The sequence below is a fragment of the Falco peregrinus genome, chromosome 7 (assembly GCF_023634155.1).
Source record: "Falco peregrinus isolate bFalPer1 chromosome 7, bFalPer1.pri, whole genome shotgun sequence".
In the NCBI taxonomy this organism is placed as follows: Eukaryota; Metazoa; Chordata; class Aves; order Falconiformes; family Falconidae; genus Falco; species Falco peregrinus.
The window spans coordinates 86,828,278-86,850,196 of NC_073727.1; the positions used below are offsets into that span (position 1 = coordinate 86,828,278).

General features: G+C 43.4%; 1 protein-coding gene across 1 annotated transcript in view; it reads right to left on the bottom strand.

The window, feature by feature from the left end:
* Positions 1-1,351: 1,351 nt before the first annotated feature.
* Positions 1,352-21,919, bottom strand: part of LOC101918974 (gamma-aminobutyric acid receptor subunit rho-2) — a 44,571-nt gene continuing 24,003 nt past the window's right edge. Inside the window, exons 3-9 of the mRNA XM_005236904.3 lie at positions 20,923-20,990; positions 17,054-17,277; positions 12,830-12,912; positions 11,116-11,256; positions 10,737-10,889; positions 8,483-8,679; positions 1,352-5,490 (exon numbers count right to left, since the gene is read on the bottom strand). Coding sequence (XP_005236961.2) covers positions 5,182-5,490; positions 8,483-8,679; positions 10,737-10,889; positions 11,116-11,256; positions 12,830-12,912; positions 17,054-17,277; positions 20,923-20,990 — 1,175 coding nt within the window. The 3' untranslated portion in view covers positions 1,352-5,181. The remainder of the gene's footprint in view (positions 5,491-8,482; positions 8,680-10,736; positions 10,890-11,115; positions 11,257-12,829; positions 12,913-17,053; positions 17,278-20,922; positions 20,991-21,919) is intronic.

The window sequence follows — 21,919 nt, forward strand, 5'->3', positions numbered from 1 at the left end:
CGGGTCCCTTGCAGAGGGAGGTCTGCCTTTTGTGGCGTGCTGGTGATGTAGCTCCCATCTCTCCAGTGCTGGTGGGACGAGCTGGGAAGTGGGGGCACACCTGGGGGCTGTACATGCCACTTGGCATTGGCATGGAGGGGCCTCTGCCGGGTGTTTCTCTGCCCAGGGCTGCTGCAGGCGTGTGGCTCCCCCGTGAAAACCTGGCTAAAGGCCAGCTAATGACACGCATGGCCAGAACCAAACCCAAACCTCTAGCCAGAACGGCCATATCACCTGCGCTGCACCACCCCTCGTGACTGCCCCATGGCTGGTGGGGATCCCACCACTTCTGGCAGAGGATTGCTTTTTCTTGCCCAAATCAAGGAGTGCCGCACAGGGATGTGTGATGCCCAGGCACCCCGTGCCTTGGGAAAGCGGAGTCCTCTGGTCCTCGCCTCCACAGCGGGCTCTGCACAGCCTGGCGGTCACCTCTGCGCTGCCACAGGAGCCCGACGCTGAGAGCAGCGCCTTGCCCCCTGCTTGTGCACAAATTCCCTCCCCACCCCTCCTTGCTTCATCTGAAATGGTAATTCCTCTGACCAGGAAAGTAATGACCCTGATACGTTATTTCAAATATCATTTTTGCAAAGGAATTAATCAGCTTAGTGTGAGACAGGATTACATTTTAATTTTAATAGTGCTAAAGTCTTGCTGTTTTTTAAATGCATTTTTCTGCTCTTTAGATTTCGGCAGGGCAGCATCTCAGCTAGATAGTACCTTGCTGTAATCTCTCCATTGTGGAAACCTGACAGACAATAGCCATTATTCAGTGGTGGGGAATCGGCCTCGCCTGTGCGCATCCCTTTAGTCCCATTGTCTGCATTAGGGATAATGGCTGAGATTGGGCAGCCAGGACCTCAGAGCAGCTTTATCTTCCATGGGTAAGTGTGGAGACAATCTTTTCAAAAGCACAAAGGAGGAATTAAATGACAAGTTTTCATTTATAGTCAAATGGAGATAGAGAGATATATACACCTGCCATTTGGGGTTTTGAAAATGCGCCCTTAAATGTAAAGTAATTATTAAAATTTCTTCAGTTGTGGGCTGCAGTTTTCACAAGAGGTCTCTGTAGCTTATAGCTGTAATTAACGGCTCGGTTTTCCCAAGGAGCTTTGCATACTTCCAAGCACTTGTGTGCCTTCCACTACATTTCTTCCACCTTTTGAGAAGTTTTTTTATTTAAAATCAATTACAAATGAGGTATTTATTCAAATCCTTTACCCCTGAGCATTAGCTCACTGATAAGGGATCTCAAAACAGAATTAAAATCACATTTTAAAGTTCACGCCACCAAATGGACTCTTTTTCCAGTCTTTCCATCCATCATTTTATTACCAGGTTTGATTACAGCAATCAGCACAGTACTTACTGTACATCAAGTTTAACATCAGTCTTTCTTGCAAACTCCTCAACACTTCCTTTTTCAGAAGGAAAATGTGAAAGAACCTATAATTTTTGCCAATACCTCATTTCTTGGCCCTTGGCTTGCAATAAGAGCCTTTTTCAGTTCAACATAATAAGTTTTCTGGGAATAATAAATGGCGATTTACATACGATATATTACAATTTCACATATGTACACTATTTAACATAGGTACGTGACCCAGCATCTTCGTTTGTTATATGCTACCTGCATAGACATTATATGTATGTGTACATATATTTATATAGAGTTACTTTCTTTCAAAAACATGATTTGGGTTAGAAGTAAGTCAAAGTACAATGGAGCCAGATGCAGAATGAGCAAGGCTAACATTTTCTTTCTTTGCCATTGGAGCAGGTTACTCAGAGAAGGCATATTCATTAAGTGGCTTCATTTGCCCAGATCTCTTGTACGCTTCTGAAAATCCTGTCCTTTGGTAGGTTAATTGTCCAGATGCTCAGTGCTTCACAGAATTGGGTTGTATCCATCAAACAGTATTCAGAGCCTAGCTTCAGGCACTGTTTCTCAAAACAGTGAATCTTGCGACTAGAAGTCAGTGCTCATGGTGTCTCTTGTAATCCAGGGGAGATGAAAGGTAAAATACATTGTCAATACCACACTTTAGATATTTGTTCTAGCTTCTGGCCTAGCTGCTTTCCCCTTAATAAGCAGAAAAATACAATTCATACACCTCCTGAAGGAGATGTCTTTGTTTTATTTGCATCTATATTTTTCATCTAATTTTTTAATGAATAAGTGTAAGTGGTGCCTAAAATAAACATTTATTTGTTTTTTTCCTTTAATGGAAAAATACCCTTCTTGATGGTTTTATAGGCTGTATAATTATGTCTGGTAGAAATAGACATCAATCTATCAGTTATGTACACATGCATATAAAATAACAGTAAGGTAGCCTCTCCAAAATATGTTTATTAGCTAACATTTGGACTACAGGCTGTGCTAGTACAGAGATGATAGGATCTAAAGTTCTGTCTTTGTTGCCACGTAACTTCTGAGGGAACAGGAGGTGTGATAAAAACAAATGGCAAAGTAAAGCACTAGGACGTCTCTTTTTTGTATGCCAGGAGGCATTATTCGCTGACAGTGCGTGCTCACTTTTTGGCTGTTGGGCTACATTTATCTCTGGTTTAATATCATTATAATGTGGGGGAGTTATCTGGCTTAATATCATTATAAGGCAGGGGAGATACCCGCTTTCTTCCAGCTGGACTGATTCAGGGGACACGTTTGAAGAACTCACTGGTAACTACGACAAAAACCTTTGGATTGAGTGACCTTCTCAGAAATCGTAACCGTGCCCCAAACACATGCTAGCTAAGCAAGTTAAGCCCTTCAGCACCTCTGAGGTAGGTAAATGTCATTGCTCCCCACTTTCCAGGTGGAGAGATGAGGCACTGACAGGTTAAATGGCACATGCCATGGGTAATGCAGAAAGACTGGCAAAACAGGGAGCACAGGAACCGAGTTTCTCACTCCCCACACTGGTGACTTCATGGTGCAGTGCTGCTGCCTTCCCCCAGCAAAGGTCCCTTCGCTGTGCTGCCCTGCTGCCAGCAGTGGCATTGGTTCCAGTCTTACACTCAAAACTGAAGAATGCACACTCTTACGTCCAGGCTTCAACCTCTCAAAAGATGAGTGGGAAATTTCTTTAATATTTTTGCATCTTTATTGTAGTGATCTCCATCTGTCAATGTGAGAAGTGTCCCGATTTCAGCTCCAAGAAGAGCTATGTGTGGTAAACGCACTGACCTGGTGCCTCAGGAAAGAAGTGGCAGGCTGGGATGCAGGGCAGTCCTTCCTTTCAGATACTCTCCTTCCATGGCTCCTCTTCTTGCCAGTAATTTCAGGGCTTTTTTCACTGTTCTTACTTCTATGAAAGAACAGAACTCCATTCATGTCAGTTATTAACGTGGCTGATGAAAGGAGAACACAGTTCATTTTAGTTTCTGTCATCATTTTTGTTTCCAGTAAATCAGTGCAACCATCAGGGTGACTCAGGAAGCAATTTCTGAGGCACAAGGGAAAACCTGGGTATTGTTGACAGCCCGGAGTTGACACTTCCCTGCCATCTTCTACATCCCTTGAGATTTAGGACATAAGAATTACTGCTACAGTAAGCAGAAAATTTCATACACCAAAAAATAGTTATGTTTTTATTAGTATTTTTGTTTGCTTTTTCTTTATTTTTGTGATTTATCTGAATCTTCATGGCCCGACCCCAGACAGATGTATAACAATCTTATCATTGAGTCAGCTTCTAACCTCAGTCTTGGGTCTTCGTGATTCAGGCTCTGCCCACCCTGCTGAGTTGCAGCTTGGTAAACAAATATTTTGATGAACACAACCTCTACCACAGCCAAAAAGTCACCGTGTTTTCTAAAAATAAGAAGCACACAAACCTGTACATCATTGTCTTGTTGCTATCATGTTTCTACATTTGGGTTTTGCTGCCAGTGTTGTTAGCAAAGGAAAAGGAGATATCACGGGATAAAAATTGAAATGCCAAGCACAGAAGCATGTTACAATGCTCTCCAGCAGTTTCAAAGAGCTTACATCGACCTTGGAGCCCACAGGATTATTCACTAATCTCTGACATGCCTGTGCTTCTGCAGAGAGATGTTCTGGCAGACACCTCTCCCTCTTGATCCAAAGCAGCTGAACAGAAGAACAACATGTTGACTGGGAGAGGCACATTGGGATATACAGCTTCTCTGTGGGCTTCAGTTTCCTCACAGGGCTGAGGAAAATACATGAAAGCCACCAGTGCTGCCTCCAACACTGTTTTCTGCTTCTGGAGAGAGAAAGTGATGATCCCCGCGACACTGCCCACTCACCATGTGCTGACCGTACATGCTACACGTCAGCTTCCCCTCTCGGCGGGCAGGTGCCACATATCACGTGCTGTGCTCGTTACAGGGAGAACACATGTCTACATCTCCCTGTTTTCATTGCCCATATACCCTGGGAGCCATCTTCTGTGAGTCTGTGGACTTCTTTGCTCTGCTTCATCATCACTCCTTGCTTCTAATCTGGAAAAAAAATGACCACCGACTCAAACATACCATCAGCACGTAACCAGCCCTGTTGACCCTGGCCAGCCGACTGTCCTAAGGGTATGGATGAAGGTCCTATCCAGAGAAAGCAGAATTTGGACCCTAAAAGGAGGTCTTTTTCATAAACCAATGGAACAAAACATGAAGTTCATATGTCAAAGATAAATAAAATTATTTTCTCAAAAGCAGAGATTTTGAAAAGGAAAGGCCTCATTCAGTTCCCTTGCAGGAGATGCACTGTCCAGACCTCCCCTTGCAAGCTGCAGTAGTCTAATCCCTGACAGCCCACATGAGCACTGTCTCCGGTTGTCCATTGCACGGCGGGCCACCAGCATGGCTAGCCCCAAATGAACATACAGCACCTTTTGGGTGAACGGTGAGCACATATTTTCAAGTATGAGAAAAGACGTGTCTTAATGGAAGTGGGAACTGGGATGTGGGTTGGAAAGCAACCAGAACAGCAGGTACCTCCATGATGCCTGCGCATGAAGTTGCCCACTGGAGGATGTGCCCTGCCCTTTACCCTCCAAAGAAGCAATAAAATAATCAGTTTTCTGGCTTTGCATCCAGGTTAGGATGAAAAAGAACCAACAAAAGAGAGTTTTGTAAATGTCTTCTGCTTCAGTCACTGCTGAGCCAGCATGCTTAGCTAAAGACAGACCAATATATCAAATTAAAAAATATAAAGGTGCCTGGAAATATTAATCTTGAGTATTTATCAATTGCATGAGTGTTCTGGATAATGCGCAAGCCCACATGGCCCTTCAAGCCTCTCTTCCTTGATGAATTAGATTCATTGCTCATAGCTAAGTGCACAACCATCTTTTCTTGTTTTTCTTCCTCTGGGACCATCTGGTTTCTTGTATATCCTGCCAGGCTGTTGGCATCAGATTCACTGTAGTTTCCATCCAGCATCATAGTTTTCGAATGAGGTATTCCACACATACATGGAAACTAGGAACATAAACAAGAAATATAGCTGAACGCTGGAAGAACACATTAGCAACAGAAATGATGCCTTTCTATTAACAGACAGCTTGTAAACAGTGGAGCTTGAGATTTTAGTTGAGATACTGTAAGTTTCTCTCTTTTTTTTCTTTTTTTTCATGCTTGTGTTCCAAAAAGAAGAGGCGTGGTTACACTGCTTGGACGAGCAGCTTCAGAAAAGATTAGAAAAATGCTTCAGCGGACATAAAAACTAACCAAAAGGTTTTCTTAGCGATCACTGTTCAGCCTTGCTGTCTTGAGGCTCCTTATTTTGCAGTCTTTGTGTTTATAAATATTCAAGGACAAGATACAGTTTTATCTCTGGAAATGGCTTATCTAGTACACATTATAGACAAAGAGGGGCCAAGTTAGTTCTGGTTTCAGATACGCATGTAAATCTGATTTTAAACCAAGGAGAGGACCAGCTAAAAGCCTGATGTAAAATCCCAGCTCTGTTGAAGTTAATGTCAAATCTTGCATTGACTTCAGCAGCACCACCAGGAATCCCACAAGTCTAAAAAAACCAATGAATACAGGTAGAATTTTGAATAGCAAATACTGCCTTCTCTTGTTTAAAATCTGCAGGTTTTCTGTTCCAGAAATATGGATTATGTATTTGTATGCTATGAAAATGGACTCCAAAACCTCCTTTCTGCTAGGTGTTCCTGACTGATTCCCCACAGACTGCTTTCCTTATCCGAAAATACTTTGCTCCCAGCTCCCTCCTCCACCAGCTTTCTTGTGTGGGTTTTCCAAGGACTTGTTTGCAAGGATAAGTTCAGCTAAAATAATTAAGTGTATATACACAGAAATGTATATATCCTGAATAGATATATAAATATATGTGTATGTAAATAAATTTATATATACCTGAATATGTAATATTCAGGATGCCACTGGAAAACTCTGCACTCAAGGCTTTTCTTCAAATTATTTAACCAACAGATCACATTGCTTACTGAAAACCTGAAAATCAACTTAAGAATTGTTTTCTGTGTTCTAGTTATAACAAAATGATAACAAAATCAGCAGATTGTGTGCAGAAAAACATGACAAGTTTGTAGCCCGTTTGCTCTACTTGTTAGACTTATCACTCCAGGAGTTTTTTGGAGCACTCCATGGGTACAAGTTTTAGAAACTAAGGTTTTAGTTTAGATACTCCATGCCTTGGTCCCAGGCACATTTCATTTCTTAATGTAGACATAACATAGGGCTCTTCTCTAGGCAGCCTAACATATTCATATTAGGATTTTCTTGGTCTTTCACAGGGGAGCAGCACTGACTAACAAGATCTACATTTACAGTGAGAAATGTCTCTTCTGCTTCTTCAAGAGCACTCATCTACATTTTGCCACAATCCCCTCAAATAATGCTGCTTGTTATCTCTGTTCCCATTACCGCCACTGAGGATTAATATTGTCACATGCTGAAGACTGCCTAGAATATTTTACCTTGTGCAGTAAAAAGGCATTTGCTGAATACAGAATTCAATGCACAAGACTCAATAAAGGGCAGATTTGTGGCATAAATAACAAGCTACGCCATCACTGGATGGGGAAAACATTCCTGAAAACTTAGCTAAACAGCAACAAACCCTCTCAAGTTCATTTCATGCCTCCAACACAGTTAAAGACAAGGGGGGGGAGGGGGGGGCTTTCAAAAAAAACAAACAACACCCCACCCCCCAAAAAAACCAGACCAAGTTTATTCTAGGCAAGTCGAACCTAGCAAAGATGATTTTTGTTCTTTCCCGTGTACTGTCAAGAAGCCATCTTCTTCCGACACGGGAAGTGTGAGCAGGGCTGACTAAAAGGCCACCGAGCACTGCTCACCTGCAGGGTAAGGCACCCTTGACTCACTGTGCTTGCACAGAGCATCTCTACCTTGTGTGGCAGAGAATTTCTGAGTCCTGGGTGGGGACTAGGATGGGGGCACAGATAAATCCAAGATACTCGGGACCTGTTCAAGTTGTTTTCCAGAATCACACTGTTGTTGAAAAGGCCTTGGAGAGAGGTAAAAATTCATCACAGGAGTCTGTTGAATTAATTCCAATCACTTTTTAAAATGTATCTAACTAAATTTTTGATGACATGTCAACTTGGAAAGGTACTGGGCTGATAGGTGGTCTACTCTGTACTTCAAGGAAGTCATAGGATGAAGCGCAAGGGGAAGACCAAGTAGGTGACCAGTGTTGCCTGTGTACTGAAGTGGGCAGTTCCTAATAGGGAGAAAGAAGCTGTAAAATACAGTGATGTTCTGGGTATATGGGGACTGAAAAAATTTGGTCCCGATCCTTAGTGTTAAGAAGGTAATGGTGTTTTGTTTAATTACAAAGAAGGGCTCACAGGTATGTAGGATAGATAATTCAGGCTGGAAAGGACCTCAGGTCTCCAGTCCTATCTCCTGCTCACATCAGGGCCAGGCTGCTCAGGGCTGTATCTGGTCAGGTCTCAAAAAACTCCAAGGATGCAGGATAAGACCTTTCATAGCACATTAAAAAGTTCAAGCATGAACTTGGTTGACTGTTTGTGTTTGATAAGGGCGAACAACTCCACTATTACATCCATTGAATCCAGTTTCCAGAGTAAAGCTGACTGTAGTGGGAGGAAATGAATTTGCTCTGAATAACACCTTTAGTGTAAAAATACAGCAATTGTGGCAGCTGCAATGAAGTATCAGATTTGATACTTTCCCTTCTCATCCCCACACAGTTCCATGTTGCAGCCTTCCTCAGTTCAGATCACACTCTTCTCTGGTGTTTCTGTGAAGACCCATGAGACCAACTCCTGTTTTTCTGGTGCTAGCAATTCAGCCCGAGGCGGAGTGGTCTAAACATATCTAATTATGCACACATAGATGCCAGTGTTTTTCCCATTTATAGACACAAAACAGTCAATATGAAGACCAGATCAGCTGTAAGAAACAAAGGAACACATGGATAAACAAAAGTTTTTCTCACCTTGTCCCGCAGTTTCCTCTCCTTCCGCTCTTGCACCGTAGTCAGGTAATTCACAGCCGCGTATTCCAGCACTGAGAGGAAGACAAACACAAAACTGACCCACAGGTAAATGTCCACTGCTTTGATATAGGAAACACGAGGCATGGAGGCGTTCACCCCAGTGATGATCGTGGACATGGTTAGCACGGTGGTGATCCCTGAAAAGGACCAAGAGAAATAAATGTTATTGACTGATACAGTCCATAAGGCTTTTGTCTCAAGAAAAACAGAAATTGTGCTCCACATGGTGCTCTAAAAGATGTTAGATATGAAATAAATTTGTTGTAAGTATCTCTCCTGCCTATGCAGAACTGTTCCACTGTCTGCACTTCTGTGTGCATGATGGGTTTAGTATTGAGGACCAACGGAGCAGCCATCATTTTTCTAGGAATAGCATGTAACTCGCTCCTTTACATCTAGGGTTTAAACACACTGCTTAGGGTCAGGTCTGCTAAAACCAGTGGTGACAAGGACTCCTGTCTCCCAGCTGTACCAATCTGTGTTACAGGCACTGCCAGAAAACAACCTAGTATTGACTTTTGGTTACAGCTAAAGAGGATTTTATCTGAATTGTTGATCCTAAAAGGAACGTGTTATAATGATAAAATGTTTTGCATGAAACCATGTGAAAAAAAAGCATTGTGTTTTTACCTGTAGGAATATTTGTCTGTAAGTTCAAGTGCGGGAATCAAAAAGTTTTGAATAACAACCATTGTATTTTATATATATAGATGTGTGCATGTGCATGTGTTTATAAGCATATATGTATGTATTTATGTTTATATACATATATATGTATGTGATTATGTGTATATATATACACACACACACATATGTGTATGTGTGTGTATATATATAGACAGAGATAGATAACATCCTGCAACATAGTATAGAGTTTTGATCATCATGTAGAAAAGAATATTTACAAGTTCCCAAAGCCACTTAAACAGAGAATACAAAGCCAAAACGCATTCGTGGCTACTTCAGCCATTTCAAAACAGTCACCACTGTAAACACAGCTACTGTTGTTCACTTTTCATTGGGATCGAATTCTTTTTTAAATAATATCCACTGAATACATTTCTTTCAGTAGAGCAGACTCTCAGCTGCCTCTTCTCATGTGTTTGTTGCAATGCCTATCCCTCTGAGTCAGAGCTGTGGGCTAAAATACTGTTTTTATGCTTTCAGTATTGGAAGCCTTACATATTAACATTCAGAGATTTTTCCCATTACGTTTTTGCCTTCCTCTAACCTCTGCATGGAGTGATAAACAAATCAGCTTTTTTTCTGCTCTGCTGAAAGAGAGCCCTGACATAGACAAAGCTCCTCCTGATGGGTTTTAGATGTCCGAAGAGGCAGATCAGTGTGCACAGGATTTTCGAAGCCATTCCTTCTTTGCTTTCCCACTCCTTCAAATGAGAGACGTCCCTAGCCCAGAAACATTGGACCCTCAGTGCGATGCCCCCTGGGAGAGGAGAAACCCAACCTCTGCCTCACCTTGGGGCTGGTGGCCTCTCATCCTCAGCGCTGCAAGTGTCAGAGGAAAGCCATGTTCCCTTCACTGCCCTGCTGTTGCCTGAGGCCTGATGTTACAGAGATGCCCTGAGTGTCCCCAGGGGCACATTACTGCAGATGCTTGTAAGACTAGATCTCTTGCTGCCTTCCTTTCCCAACTTTGTCAGGATGTGCCACACTGATGCCCTCCAGGCAGCCTGGAGAAAACCACCAGCCACAGCACTGATGCTGGATGGTTGAGGAGACATGTACCTGGACTGGGACACCTACTGTTGCAGCTGGGACACGGCAGCATCCTGCTCGTTAAAATTAAACAGAAGCCTTTAATTCCCTGTAGGTGCCTAAACTGTGAAACTACCCTCACCAATGGCAACACGTGTCTCAGAACTGCAGGACTGGACAACAGGGAAAAATCTTGATTCATTGAATCATAGATACTGAAACCTCTCTTCTCTGTCCAATTTTATTTTAAAAACCACATCTCTTTCTGTCCTGAGCTAAGTATAGATCAGGAAGATTCCTTAGTGATAAGGGACTTAAGGCAAACTGCAATTTTTTACATTATATTAATCATCAGATTAAAAAAAAAAAATTGTTTGCCCAATATTTTTAACCATCAAAATGAACAGTTCCCTTTCCTGCCAAAACTTCGACATTCAAAGATTTTCACACATTCGTGGCTTTTTGCAGTTGTTCTCACCCAAAGAGACTCTGGCAGGAACTGCTCGGCGATCGATCCAGAAGGACACCCAGGACAACATGACCATGAGGGTGGCGGGGAAGTAGGTTTGGAGCAAGAAGAAGAAGATGTGTCGGCGTAAAGTGAAGTTTATGTAGAGGCGATTGTACCAACCTTAGAGAAGGAAAGCCAGAATCAGTGAGAACAGCCTGGATGGTAGATCTTTCTTTTGATCTTTTATTTCTAAAGGGTAGTGAAAAGAGAAACTCATCTTTCAAAACATGTATTGTCCAAACCGTGGAGACTACATTCCGGTGACATATAATCCCAAGAGCTCTCTCACAAGTAGTTAATACAGCATTAGGTTTAGCAATAGCATTAAATCAGAAAAGGCCAATACCTGTGCTACTGTAGAAAGCCAGTCTCGATGTAGTGTGGAATTTTTGTATCAAAAACTGAGATAAAGAAATCTTTTCATCGGTTTTCAGAGATTCATTCCCATTTTTCCAATACAGCATCAGATCTTCATCAGTGTAAGCATCTTAGGGAAAGAAGAAACACAATGTGATGTGACTTTAGCTTAGAGGGGAAACAAAAGTTAATAGAACCAGTCAAAATTAACCAACACCAAAGCATCTTCATCATGAAGTAATGTCACAAACAAGTTTGTTAACACCAGTGAGTAAAAGAGATCTTGCCATGTGATATACCATGACAACAAGAAGAAGAACAACAAAAAATCCAGGTCCTCTTAATTCAGGGGCACACATCCTCTTTTTTACTCCACATTGATGAAATGACAGCTAGAATGCTACTTTTCTGAGCATCACATATCAAAAATAATAGACAAGGTATTGCTATCTGATAAGAATAACTCAGGAAATAGTCATGGGTAAAACACCTGAACATAGAGGAAGGAGGAAACACCTCAGATTTTCTTAGAATGATAAAAGCAAAGGTGACAGGTGTGATATGAAGCAAAAGTCTAGAAATATGTGATAGCTGTAATGAAAAACTTAAAAAATTAGTTAACGTACTAAGTAGTAGGAATAGGGAATGAAAAAAGGGTCATCAAGATGGTCAGGGGGCTAGAGCACATGGCATAAGGCCAGAGGCTGGGGGAGCTGGGTTTGCTCAGCTGGCGGAAGAGCATTCTGTGGTGGGGCCCAACTGCTGCCCTGCTCAGGGTCGTAAAGAAGACGGTGGCAGGCTTTTCTCAGACTCTTCTCTAAGATGCAGAGTGAAAGGACAAGAGGCAAGGGTTCAAGTTGCAATGAAGGATTTTTTCAAAGCAGGTAAAAGGAAACTTTTCAGGATGAGGGCTGTCAAACGTTTGAACAGGTTGCACAGAAAAGTTGTAGAGCCTCCATTAGCTTGGAGATGTTCAAAACCCAACTGGACACAGCCCTGAGAAACACACTATAAAGCTCTCCCTGCTCTGAGCAGGGTCTTGGAGCAGCTGACCTCCAGACTAATATAAATTATCCTGTGATTCTGTGATTCTGTTGTTTGTAAAGGAAATTTTCAGTTAAATAGCTGGGAGAACCTCAAAACAACTAGATGTTAGCCTTGCCAAACCCCAGAGAAAGATTACAGGACAATTATGAAAATCTTACTGTTCACTTAACTATTTCTGCAGAACAACGTCCCTAAGAAGCTGAGCCCAGGTCACAGTGTTTGCCGGATCATGGTTATACCATACATAAACCACATTGATGATGAAGTTTAGACAAAATCAAAGATCACTACAATCAACTTTTTATCGTGACACTTGAAAGTACCACATTCCTGTCAGAAGCAATGAACAGCGCAAAACTTCCCCAGTTTTCTCATCAGCAAGCTGCTGAGAACCAGTGTATGTTGAACATTTCTGTTCGTGGTTTTTTTGAAAGTGCCATCTACTAAAATTCATACAGGGATGCTTTCCTTGCAATTTCCCTTGTCTTGCAGCATAAGGGCTAGATATACAGCATGCTAAGTCAGTAGAAAGACTTTTAGTAACTCTGATGAACTACTTTTTCAGGCTCTATAACAGGCTGCTCTGAAAGGTGTCCAGTCTATTTTGTGCAGCCACCCACGGAGCGTGTGTTGCGAGAAACACAGATACAACGTACAGCTTTCCAGCTCCAGAGAACATGTCTGAGAGTCCAGGGGGAAGCGGCTGAAGTCCATGTTGCACATTGCTGTCACTGTGATCCTAGAAGTCAAAAATGAGAAAGGTTTTTTTCTATGAGGAGCAATGAAGAGGAGAACATTGTCACAGATAAATCATTCTGTAGCTTTAAAGCCAGCAAATATGCATAATATTAGCATAAAATCCCCAGGAAGATGCCTACCAGTTCCCCGAGTGAGATGCATTATACACAGAGACATACAGCTCCAAAGGAAGCTGTAATTTCAGTATCTATATCAAGGAATTAAAGCACCATCTTGGACATCACAGTAACACTAATGTCAGTATGGATATTGCCACTGTGGTTTATATCCAACTGTTTCCCTACAAGGCAACAACATAAAATAACTTCACCATTTACATTCAAAGGTTCCTTTATGTCCAGTTTGATTAAGGTTTCCTCATTTTCCGCATTGCTCAGTGCCCTCCATAGTCACTCCAAGAATGACTGAACCCTGAGGAACGCAGCCATCCTTATTGCAAGCCACAGAATTCCTCCAGTATATGTATTATTTAGGCAAAACCAGTTTCTTTCAGTCATCGATCAAATTCTTTTGATCTGGGGGGTGTTTGTTTCTGGGGCAGGGCGTGTAGAATGGGTGCAGCTGTTTTTCAACAAGTGCAGTTTGCCCGTGTTAAGTTTGTCTTAGCTAAAGAGCTGCAGCAATGACAGCTCCAGTTCTTAAATCAGTCCAGTTGTGCACAACATTACATAACAAGTTTTCCAGTGGGTCAGTGAACTTTCTCTTGTGGACAGATTTGCAGCAGAGCCCTGATTTAGTAGAGGCAAATCAGCTGTGAGTCGTTGTTTCAGAGGCCAACTTATGTCGCCCACGACCGTTTTCTAGACTCATTGCAGATGTTGATAAAGGACTTTTCTTCTGTTCAGGGGATTGTGATCCAAATCCTGTGCTGACCTGTGCACTCATCACCCCTGAAAAGCACACACTGTTCATTTTGACTATAAAACTAGAGAAAAATTTTGCCATATGAGCAAAACTTAAAGAAGTTTTTTGGGGATATACTCCAGAAGGTGTACTGTAGCAATGACCTCGCCTAGCTGTGTGTAGCATTTAAGCATTGTATAACCCAGTCTCACTACAATGTGCTATTTTCTCTCCTTGGGGTCACCCGAACTGTGGCACAGCCTGTGGTCATTATCAATTCATTAGTCAGGGACAGCACAGAAACTCAGCTCATCAATAAGATATTGCTCAATTTAAGCACATTGTTCAGGTGTCCTTGAAATCCCAGGGCCCAGATAAGAAATGAAACATCCCTCAGCCCAGCACCAACCCCATGCAGACATCTCAAGACGCCTAAGAGCATTTCTGACACCGCTGGACACCCATGCTTGGTCAGCCGAATCACGTTCTGAGTGTCCTAAACACCACCAGGCCCTAATACCATGCAGGTTCTTGTCCTCCTTGGGTTTTACGTATCAAATTATCCATTTAACTCTTGTGTGGTCAGCTGCAGTTAACTCACATCCTCTTGTGAGTAACATTAGCAAGTCACATCACTTCCTCCACAGCTCACAGAAAATTTTGGAAGTAAATACTCTGCATGTGGGCAAATGAGCAGTTCTAAATAGAGCCAGTGTTTGCCATTAAAAATAGTCGTTCCTTGATTTTGGTTATTGAGCACTGCTAACAAATGGTGTGTTGCTGGCTTCAGCACATGAGAACTGCGGGGTGTGAGCAATGGAAACTGATATTCAGTTACACTGATCAACACCTGCCAAGAAGGTCCCTACGCTGCCTCCTGCCCCTCTCCCCTCAGTGCTGACCCAAGCTTACAACTAACTTCCTTCTTCATTTTTCTTTCTCCTTCTTGTCTCTCATGCTACATAGCACCTTCATCCCCATCCAGTTCTAATAAAATATACAGCGTCTTTAGGTGCTTAGTTAAGGTGTGGGTAATCAGACCTTTCATGCAATAAACGGATTCATTAAATGGGTTCAGAACAGGGAAAGTGTTCCCAAGTGTTTGGTTAAGGTGGGATTTTCATCATTAAGACCAGGCAAAACAAAGTGGCAATATAGTGCATACTCTCTTTCTTACACAGACACACACGTTATCTTAATTTAATAATTTGTCCAATTTTGTTGTTCTTTTTATAAATAAATTCAGTAGAACTATATTTGGACTATGAAACCAGTGAACTTTAGAGCCCCCTGGTTTGGTGGCATATTGTCCTACTGGGATAATATCACCCACTATGCTCATTCTTCAAAGAGAAAGCCTCCTGAATCAAACTTTATAGAAAACCTTTCATAGCTTTTGATAATTATTTTACCATAGCTGAAGTAAATAAGTTCCAGAAAGATCCCAGAACAGAATTCCTTGGCTACAGAACATTCAAAGGTCACTGTACACTGAGAGCACATTTTCTGTCCTGGGGAAATATCCTTTTGCCTGGGCTCTCAACCTTTTCTCCTCTGGCGGCATATTTTTCTCTGCATCTCTTTTTGCATTCTTCTGAAGGACATCTGCTGGGATGTTGAAGTGAGCAGCCATAAAGGTGGCCTGGTTAGAAGGGGGAAATCACTGAGTAAAATAAAATGTCTGCTGAAAAATATTGACAGAGCAAGGGCTGCCAGCCTAGGAACCAGACACATCCTTGAGAAGCACGGCCAGGCTCTGTGAAGTGCAGACAGGGTACCTAGAAATTGGAGGCATCCTGAGATACCACTGGTAAGTGCAAAAAAAGAGATTGTAAAGGCAATTTGTTGTCTGAAAAGGTGGAAAACCTGGAAAATAAAAATTGATCTGAAAGAACAGAAAACATCAACATCTACTGGCCGACACATATCAAAAATAGAGATCAACAGCACCTACTGGCTGCCCAAAGCGGTAGTGTGATGGCTCTGTGATATGAGGGCACAATTTTTATCCAAAATAAAACCTTTCTCTCCGAGACTGTGCCATACTGCACATACTTTTCCATTCCTAAACAGGCTGAATTCACTGCATGAACTTTCTGCCAGCTCTCGGACTCTCCCTGGGGCCACCTGGCTAGCTGCAGACTCTGTGACACAGAGCAGACCTGAAGTGAGAATCTATTGTCTCATCAGTCCTCCTCTGGGCCCAGTTTTGGGGTTGTTTTTGTTTGTCCTCCCACCCATGGGGCGATTTCATTCACTTGATGATGGTATCACTTGATACCAGTATTATACATCATACAAGCAATCTACCACAAGTATACCTGTTATTATACTGTTGATGAGTTGCTCCACTAATGCTAAGTTTGTAGTAACCTGTAACAGTATATACCTAATTAGTTATTGCTGTTATTGGCTGTTGTTATATATATGTTTTATATATGTGATTATATATGTTTGATATTATATATGATTGATACTATATTATTGATCGCCTATAGTAATTTTTAATAGCCTGAGATAGATAGATAGATAGATAGATACTCACTTTGTTAATCATAGATACACTTGCTAGTGGTGATTTTGTGGTATTTTACTTGCTAGTGGTGATTTTGTGGTATTTTCAGTAATCTGTAATAAGGTAGAGAAGTTTAGAGGATTAAGCCTCCATGTCCTTGTGTATTACAGAAAACTGGAAACGCACGGTCACGGTCTGCATACACCCACAGGCTGGGTAACCCTTCAGGTCATGACAGACATGCCTCAGGATTCTTCCAGCTGACAAATCTGCTAGAAAACCAGGGACTATAGGATGTCTTTAATACTGCCATTTCAGCTTCAATAAACTTAAACCTTTACATCAACACACAAATGCCAACAACAACAACAACAAAAAAAAATAACCAAGTTTTTCTAGACAAACAGGAAGCAAAATAGGATAATTATAGAGGTCACCATCTGGTATGTCAGCAGCTTTCAGTTTAATCACACACTGACCCTGAGATGAACATTCCTGCTCGACTAAGCCCTCCTCTGAATGCAAAGAGTTGGGGCAAATGCTCCCCTTGGGAGGAGATTATCCTGTTACTGCCCACAGCATGGTTTCTTGCAGCTTCCTGTGAAGCATTTTCTACTGGACATGCTGGAAACAGGGCTCTGCATCAGCAGTGGGAGTAACAGGGTTGGCAGTAGCAGTCCTGGCGTCACCAAAGACATGTCAGGAGCAAAACTGACAGCAAAGCCCCAGGGGATGCTCAGGAGCAGTGGGACTGCACTGTTACCTCATGCTGTAGAGGACGTGACCATCAGGGAACACTCGCAACATGATGTTGTCTGTGGTGGTATCGTGAATAAAGGACCTTTTGGAATGCACAAAGAAGACATCGGGGACCCAGATCTTCTTCACCAGCCTGCCATCAAAGGTCATGCTCTTGTTGGTGGTGCTGGGAAATGAGAGACGCTCATCCTTCCAGTAGTGCCTTAAGTACAGTGTCATAGTGAAATCCTTCACAAAAATGGAAGAGAACGAAAGAGAGGTCTGTCAGTGTTGCCCACTACATCTAGGAAACACTAGAAAGAAAACTCACTCCTACCAGGTACATGAAATCCCTCCCCTCTCAAGTCTTGCTTCTTTCCTGGACCAATGCTCTGTGTGAATAGATTTTCCTGACAAAATAATTTCAGCCAAGACAAATCATAAACAACCAATCCATGTATTACAGCACCTGGTAATGTTCAGTCCCAAAAGGATATACATATGCCCCAAGAGAAGCACCACCCCACAGAAACGGTTCTTCAATCCTGGCAAGATGATCTTGAAGAACTATGGTATCAGCAGCATGTTCAAGAGGAAAAACTTTCAAAATTAGCTTAATGGTTAGTCTAAACACTAAGCAATGTATCCCCAAAAGAACTAAATTGTTGCAGACAGCAACCAAATGAGGGAACTGTTTTTCCTACCATACCAGTGTTTAAATAAAGCTCTCTTTAAGCTCGTTGAGGGGGCAGGAGCTTCAGTCACACAAAGGAAAACATCTGTTTGTTGATCCCAACCTGGCAGCTGCTGCTTTCAGAGCTGAACCTATTCTCTCGTGTTGAGAGATCAAATACACTTGTTTTCTTTATATTCCCAATTAAGTGAGCGGTTACGGGAGCCGCAGCTGCTAAGCCCGGGCAGGCAGCAACACAGGCCAAGACCTCTTCCTAACCACATGGCAACTGCTTTCTAAAGCCGCCGCCACCACCACATCTTGCTCTGCTGATGACAAACCATTGGTTAATCTGACTCTCTGTTTCTGAGGGCTGCCTGGCAGCAGCCACACATTACCATGAAGTTTTTCACGAGTTTGTCGAAGAAGTTGTTGGTGCCAGCCCTTGCCTTGCTGGCTGGACACCTCCCTCTCTGACCATGGCAGAGACCTGCCAGAGGGACAGTTCTGCTCACCCACCTGCAGGTACCCACCTTTGCAGACTGGTCCCAGCCTTCGTCCCTGCTCCCCCCAGGGATGCTGCCAGCTCCCGTTCCCTACTGGCCGCTGGCCACTTTCCCCTTATGGCTACAGTCCCAAAGAAACACTTCCAGCGCCTGCTGCTACCGGCATGGCTTAGGCTGCAACCTGGCTGGAGGAGCCAGCCTCAGGGCTGGCCATCAAGTTCATCAGCTTGACCAGTGCTGGGAAAAAGGAAACCAAGGAAGAGGCATAACTGGTGATTACTTAGGAGTCAGTGCCAGTTACACCAGAAGTCAAAAAAGGGGTAAAAAAGAGCCTGGCTGTTCAGGGTCACCAGTGCCCACCTCATGGCCTGGGGCAGCCCCCAGGCCATGACATGAGACAAAGGGACACGGGGCCTTGGGAGAGGAGGGCCAGGCAGCCTGAGGCTGCAGAATGCCTCTGGGCAGCTCCATCATCGGAGCACAGGGAAACGGGGGCTGATGTGGCATCAGCCAGGCACCCTCAGCACGACTTAGAGCCACCACAGAGGAAGGGGAGGCACTGCCTGCAGGGACAGCACAAGAAAGGCCACACCGCTTTCCAGGCCACCCTCTGCCCTGTCCCATCGGGCAGCAACCCTCTCTTCTCTCGCCTTCAGCCCCCTTCTCTCTCCAAAGAGGCTTCCAATGGCCAGCACACAGGGCACAAAGTGCTGCAAATATGAAACCAAAGTGGCAGCTGGTCACAGCTTCTAAGTATAAAATCTAACTTATGGATGTTTTCTGGTGGCGTGAGTCAAACAAGGCAGTTTGCAATCACTGACAGCTTGTTCCTTTCTGACCAGCACACACGCTAGTTACAAGGAGAGAAAAGTGGTTTATTTCAGCACTCAGAGGCAGGAAAATCCCTTGAGAAACAAGTGTTGCAACAAACAGAGAATGCTAGCACCTGCCAGAGACACAGCAAACGAGCACACACAAGTGCCTCACATTTGGCAGCACATTTCACGTCTATGCCACGCTCCAGGCATACTCAACAGCATGCCCTGCCAGCGCACGCAGCAGCAGCCCATCCATGCTGACTGGACCAGTTTTAAAACCACGTGTGCTTTAAACAGCCCCTGGCTGCTGTCATTGACACAAGCTGTCTTGCAGGTACGGTGGGCTCCAGCTGGTGACGATGCAGTCTGGTGCTTCTTCGGAGCGCTGGGTACCCGCTCAAGCAATGATAAGTAAAGGCTACCCAGCCGAGGGTGCCTGATTTCTAGGGCCAGTAACCCTTCAGACTGGTTAGCAGCAAGCCCTGCCTGCAGCTCTGCCCTGCCCGCAACGGAGAGCCGAGGAAGGCACCCTGCTTCAGGCACAGCCAGCCCAGGCCCCCTGGCCTTGCAGACAGCTTACTGCCCCCTCCCCTCTCCGCAAACACCCATGCTGGGATAGACTGCTGGAAAAAACACAGCAGCGTAACTTAGACTGACCTGGGAGACCTTTTTTCCACCCCAAATACAAGACAGCAGCTGCTGTGGAAAGTATTTACCCTATGCTAGGAAAATAGGATTGTGGAGCTATCAACAGCAAAGGGAGGGAACTGACATTATCTTGATGTATCAGAGCCCCAAGCCTCCTTGCAACAGCCGTTTCCCGCACAAACAGCTCCTTCCCACACGCTACGCTGCCACTGCATGCATCCCCCCAAACCCTTTCTTTCAATATGCAGGCAGGCAAGCTCCCTGGTTTTAATGAAGGTGTAACTGCACCACAGTAAAAACCAATCAACCTAAAGCTCTGCCTTTAAGTCTTCATGTTTTGTCCAGACCAGAGAAGGTGCCCAAGAACAGGAATGAAAAGGCGGAAGGAGGAAGGAACTAAGAAGTTTCCTCTTCTCCTTTATGCTCCCCTTTCCACTTCTCTTTCCAGTGTTTTTACCCCATTCCCTATAGTAAAAAAACCTCAACAACAAACCCTCAAAATCCCCACAAAAACCAGGAAAATAGATGTAAACACTTCTTTTGCTGGGAACACTTTGAAACCTGTTGAGGGTTAACAACTGCATGCATTTCTTCCTCTTTTTTAATTAATAAAAAAATTGAGATACTGAATCACAATTGAACTTGGTGCAAATTTCCTGAACAGTGTCATCAGTGACTGAAAGACTATTCCCCCACACCAAATTCCACTTTGGCAGAGTCAGTTCAGGCTCCCCCTGGCAGTTCCCCCTCATTCACCTCAGTGAGGTTACTCCCAGTGACAAAGATGCAGGAGAAACTCCTCATTTAAGATGCAGGAGAAACTCTTCATTTAAGTTGCCAACTTAATTTTCTAATGCTCCTCCCAGAATCATGCATTTGAAACAAATGGATGCAATGGCTCCCTAAGGAAGAAAACTCTTGCAGCAAGCGTGGCTTATGTGAACTTTGCCATATACCTTCAAACCATCATACACAGATGTTCATAATTTTGGCTGTGATAGGTCCTTCGTAGTACTGATTATTCACTAAGGTCCCTTTTTCCTTCATGCTTCTAATCTTTATCTGAAGATACAGAGACAAGTCTTTGATCACCAGGTATTATCAAGTCTTTAGTTCTTAATGTGAGCCTCTGAGTTTGTCAAATGCTGCCACTGCTTTCATCTGACCAATAATTTGAAACCCACAAGTTTCAACTGGGAGGGACTTTTTATGATTAGAAATAACTGACACTTAAGAGAGGATTACATACCATGTCAACCTCAGAAATACTGTCCAAGCTTTCAACTTGCACATCCACCCCAACAGGAATTGCAGGGCCTGTAGGAAAATGAGATTTAGATATGTAAATACCTGTTCTTCTGCATTTAATTAGAGCTATAAGGTGGCATGAAAAATATTTCTGAACTTATGTTATACTTTTCTGTCCATGACCCTTCATGAGGGGGCTAGTAAAAGAGCCAGTGAATAACCACGTGAATCCCCTTTTGAAACACTGAATTATCTTCTCCTGGGCATGCACTGCAATGTTGACACTCTGCCCAGCAGAGTGGATGAAACATCTGCATATGTTTTTAAAAATGGAGCCATCCCATCATAAACTTTAGGCCTTTATGAACAAATTTAGCTCCAAGAACAAGGGACTGAGAAGAGGAAACTGCAAGCAGTGAGCAGCTCTTCCTTGGAGGTTTCTCATTTCTTATCAACATGACAAGCTACATGGCTCTCAAGAGCCCATCACCATTTTGATTCCTATGACTCATGATGATATTACTAGTTTTCCACAGCAGTTTTTAAATTATCAACCAGAGAAGTCACAAAGAGTAAATAAGCAGAAAAACTCCAATAATAAATGCACACTCCTCTATTACTAGAATCCCTGTATCAAAATTTCACTGTGGACTGCTGCTCGTTGGTGACCAGAAGCTCCTCAGGTTACTCAAGTTCCCCACAGTGTGTCCTCTCACCTTTTTCCCTTCTCCGGTGCACCGAGGGGGTAAGTGCCCACAGAGACGTGCACGACCCACTGAGGCAGGTCAGCAGGGACTGCTGAGGAGCGGGCCAGGTGGATCCACTGTTATCTCGAGCTCTCAGTGTGTGGCAGTGGGTCTCACAGGGCTTACGCCGATGTCACTATCTAGAGCATATCTCCAGCCTGGGCACGGTCAGTGGGCCAGGCCATGGCGAAGGAAGTAGCAGCTCTGCAGACGTGTCTGGGACTTGCCCTGCAGAAATGAATTTTCTGAGGG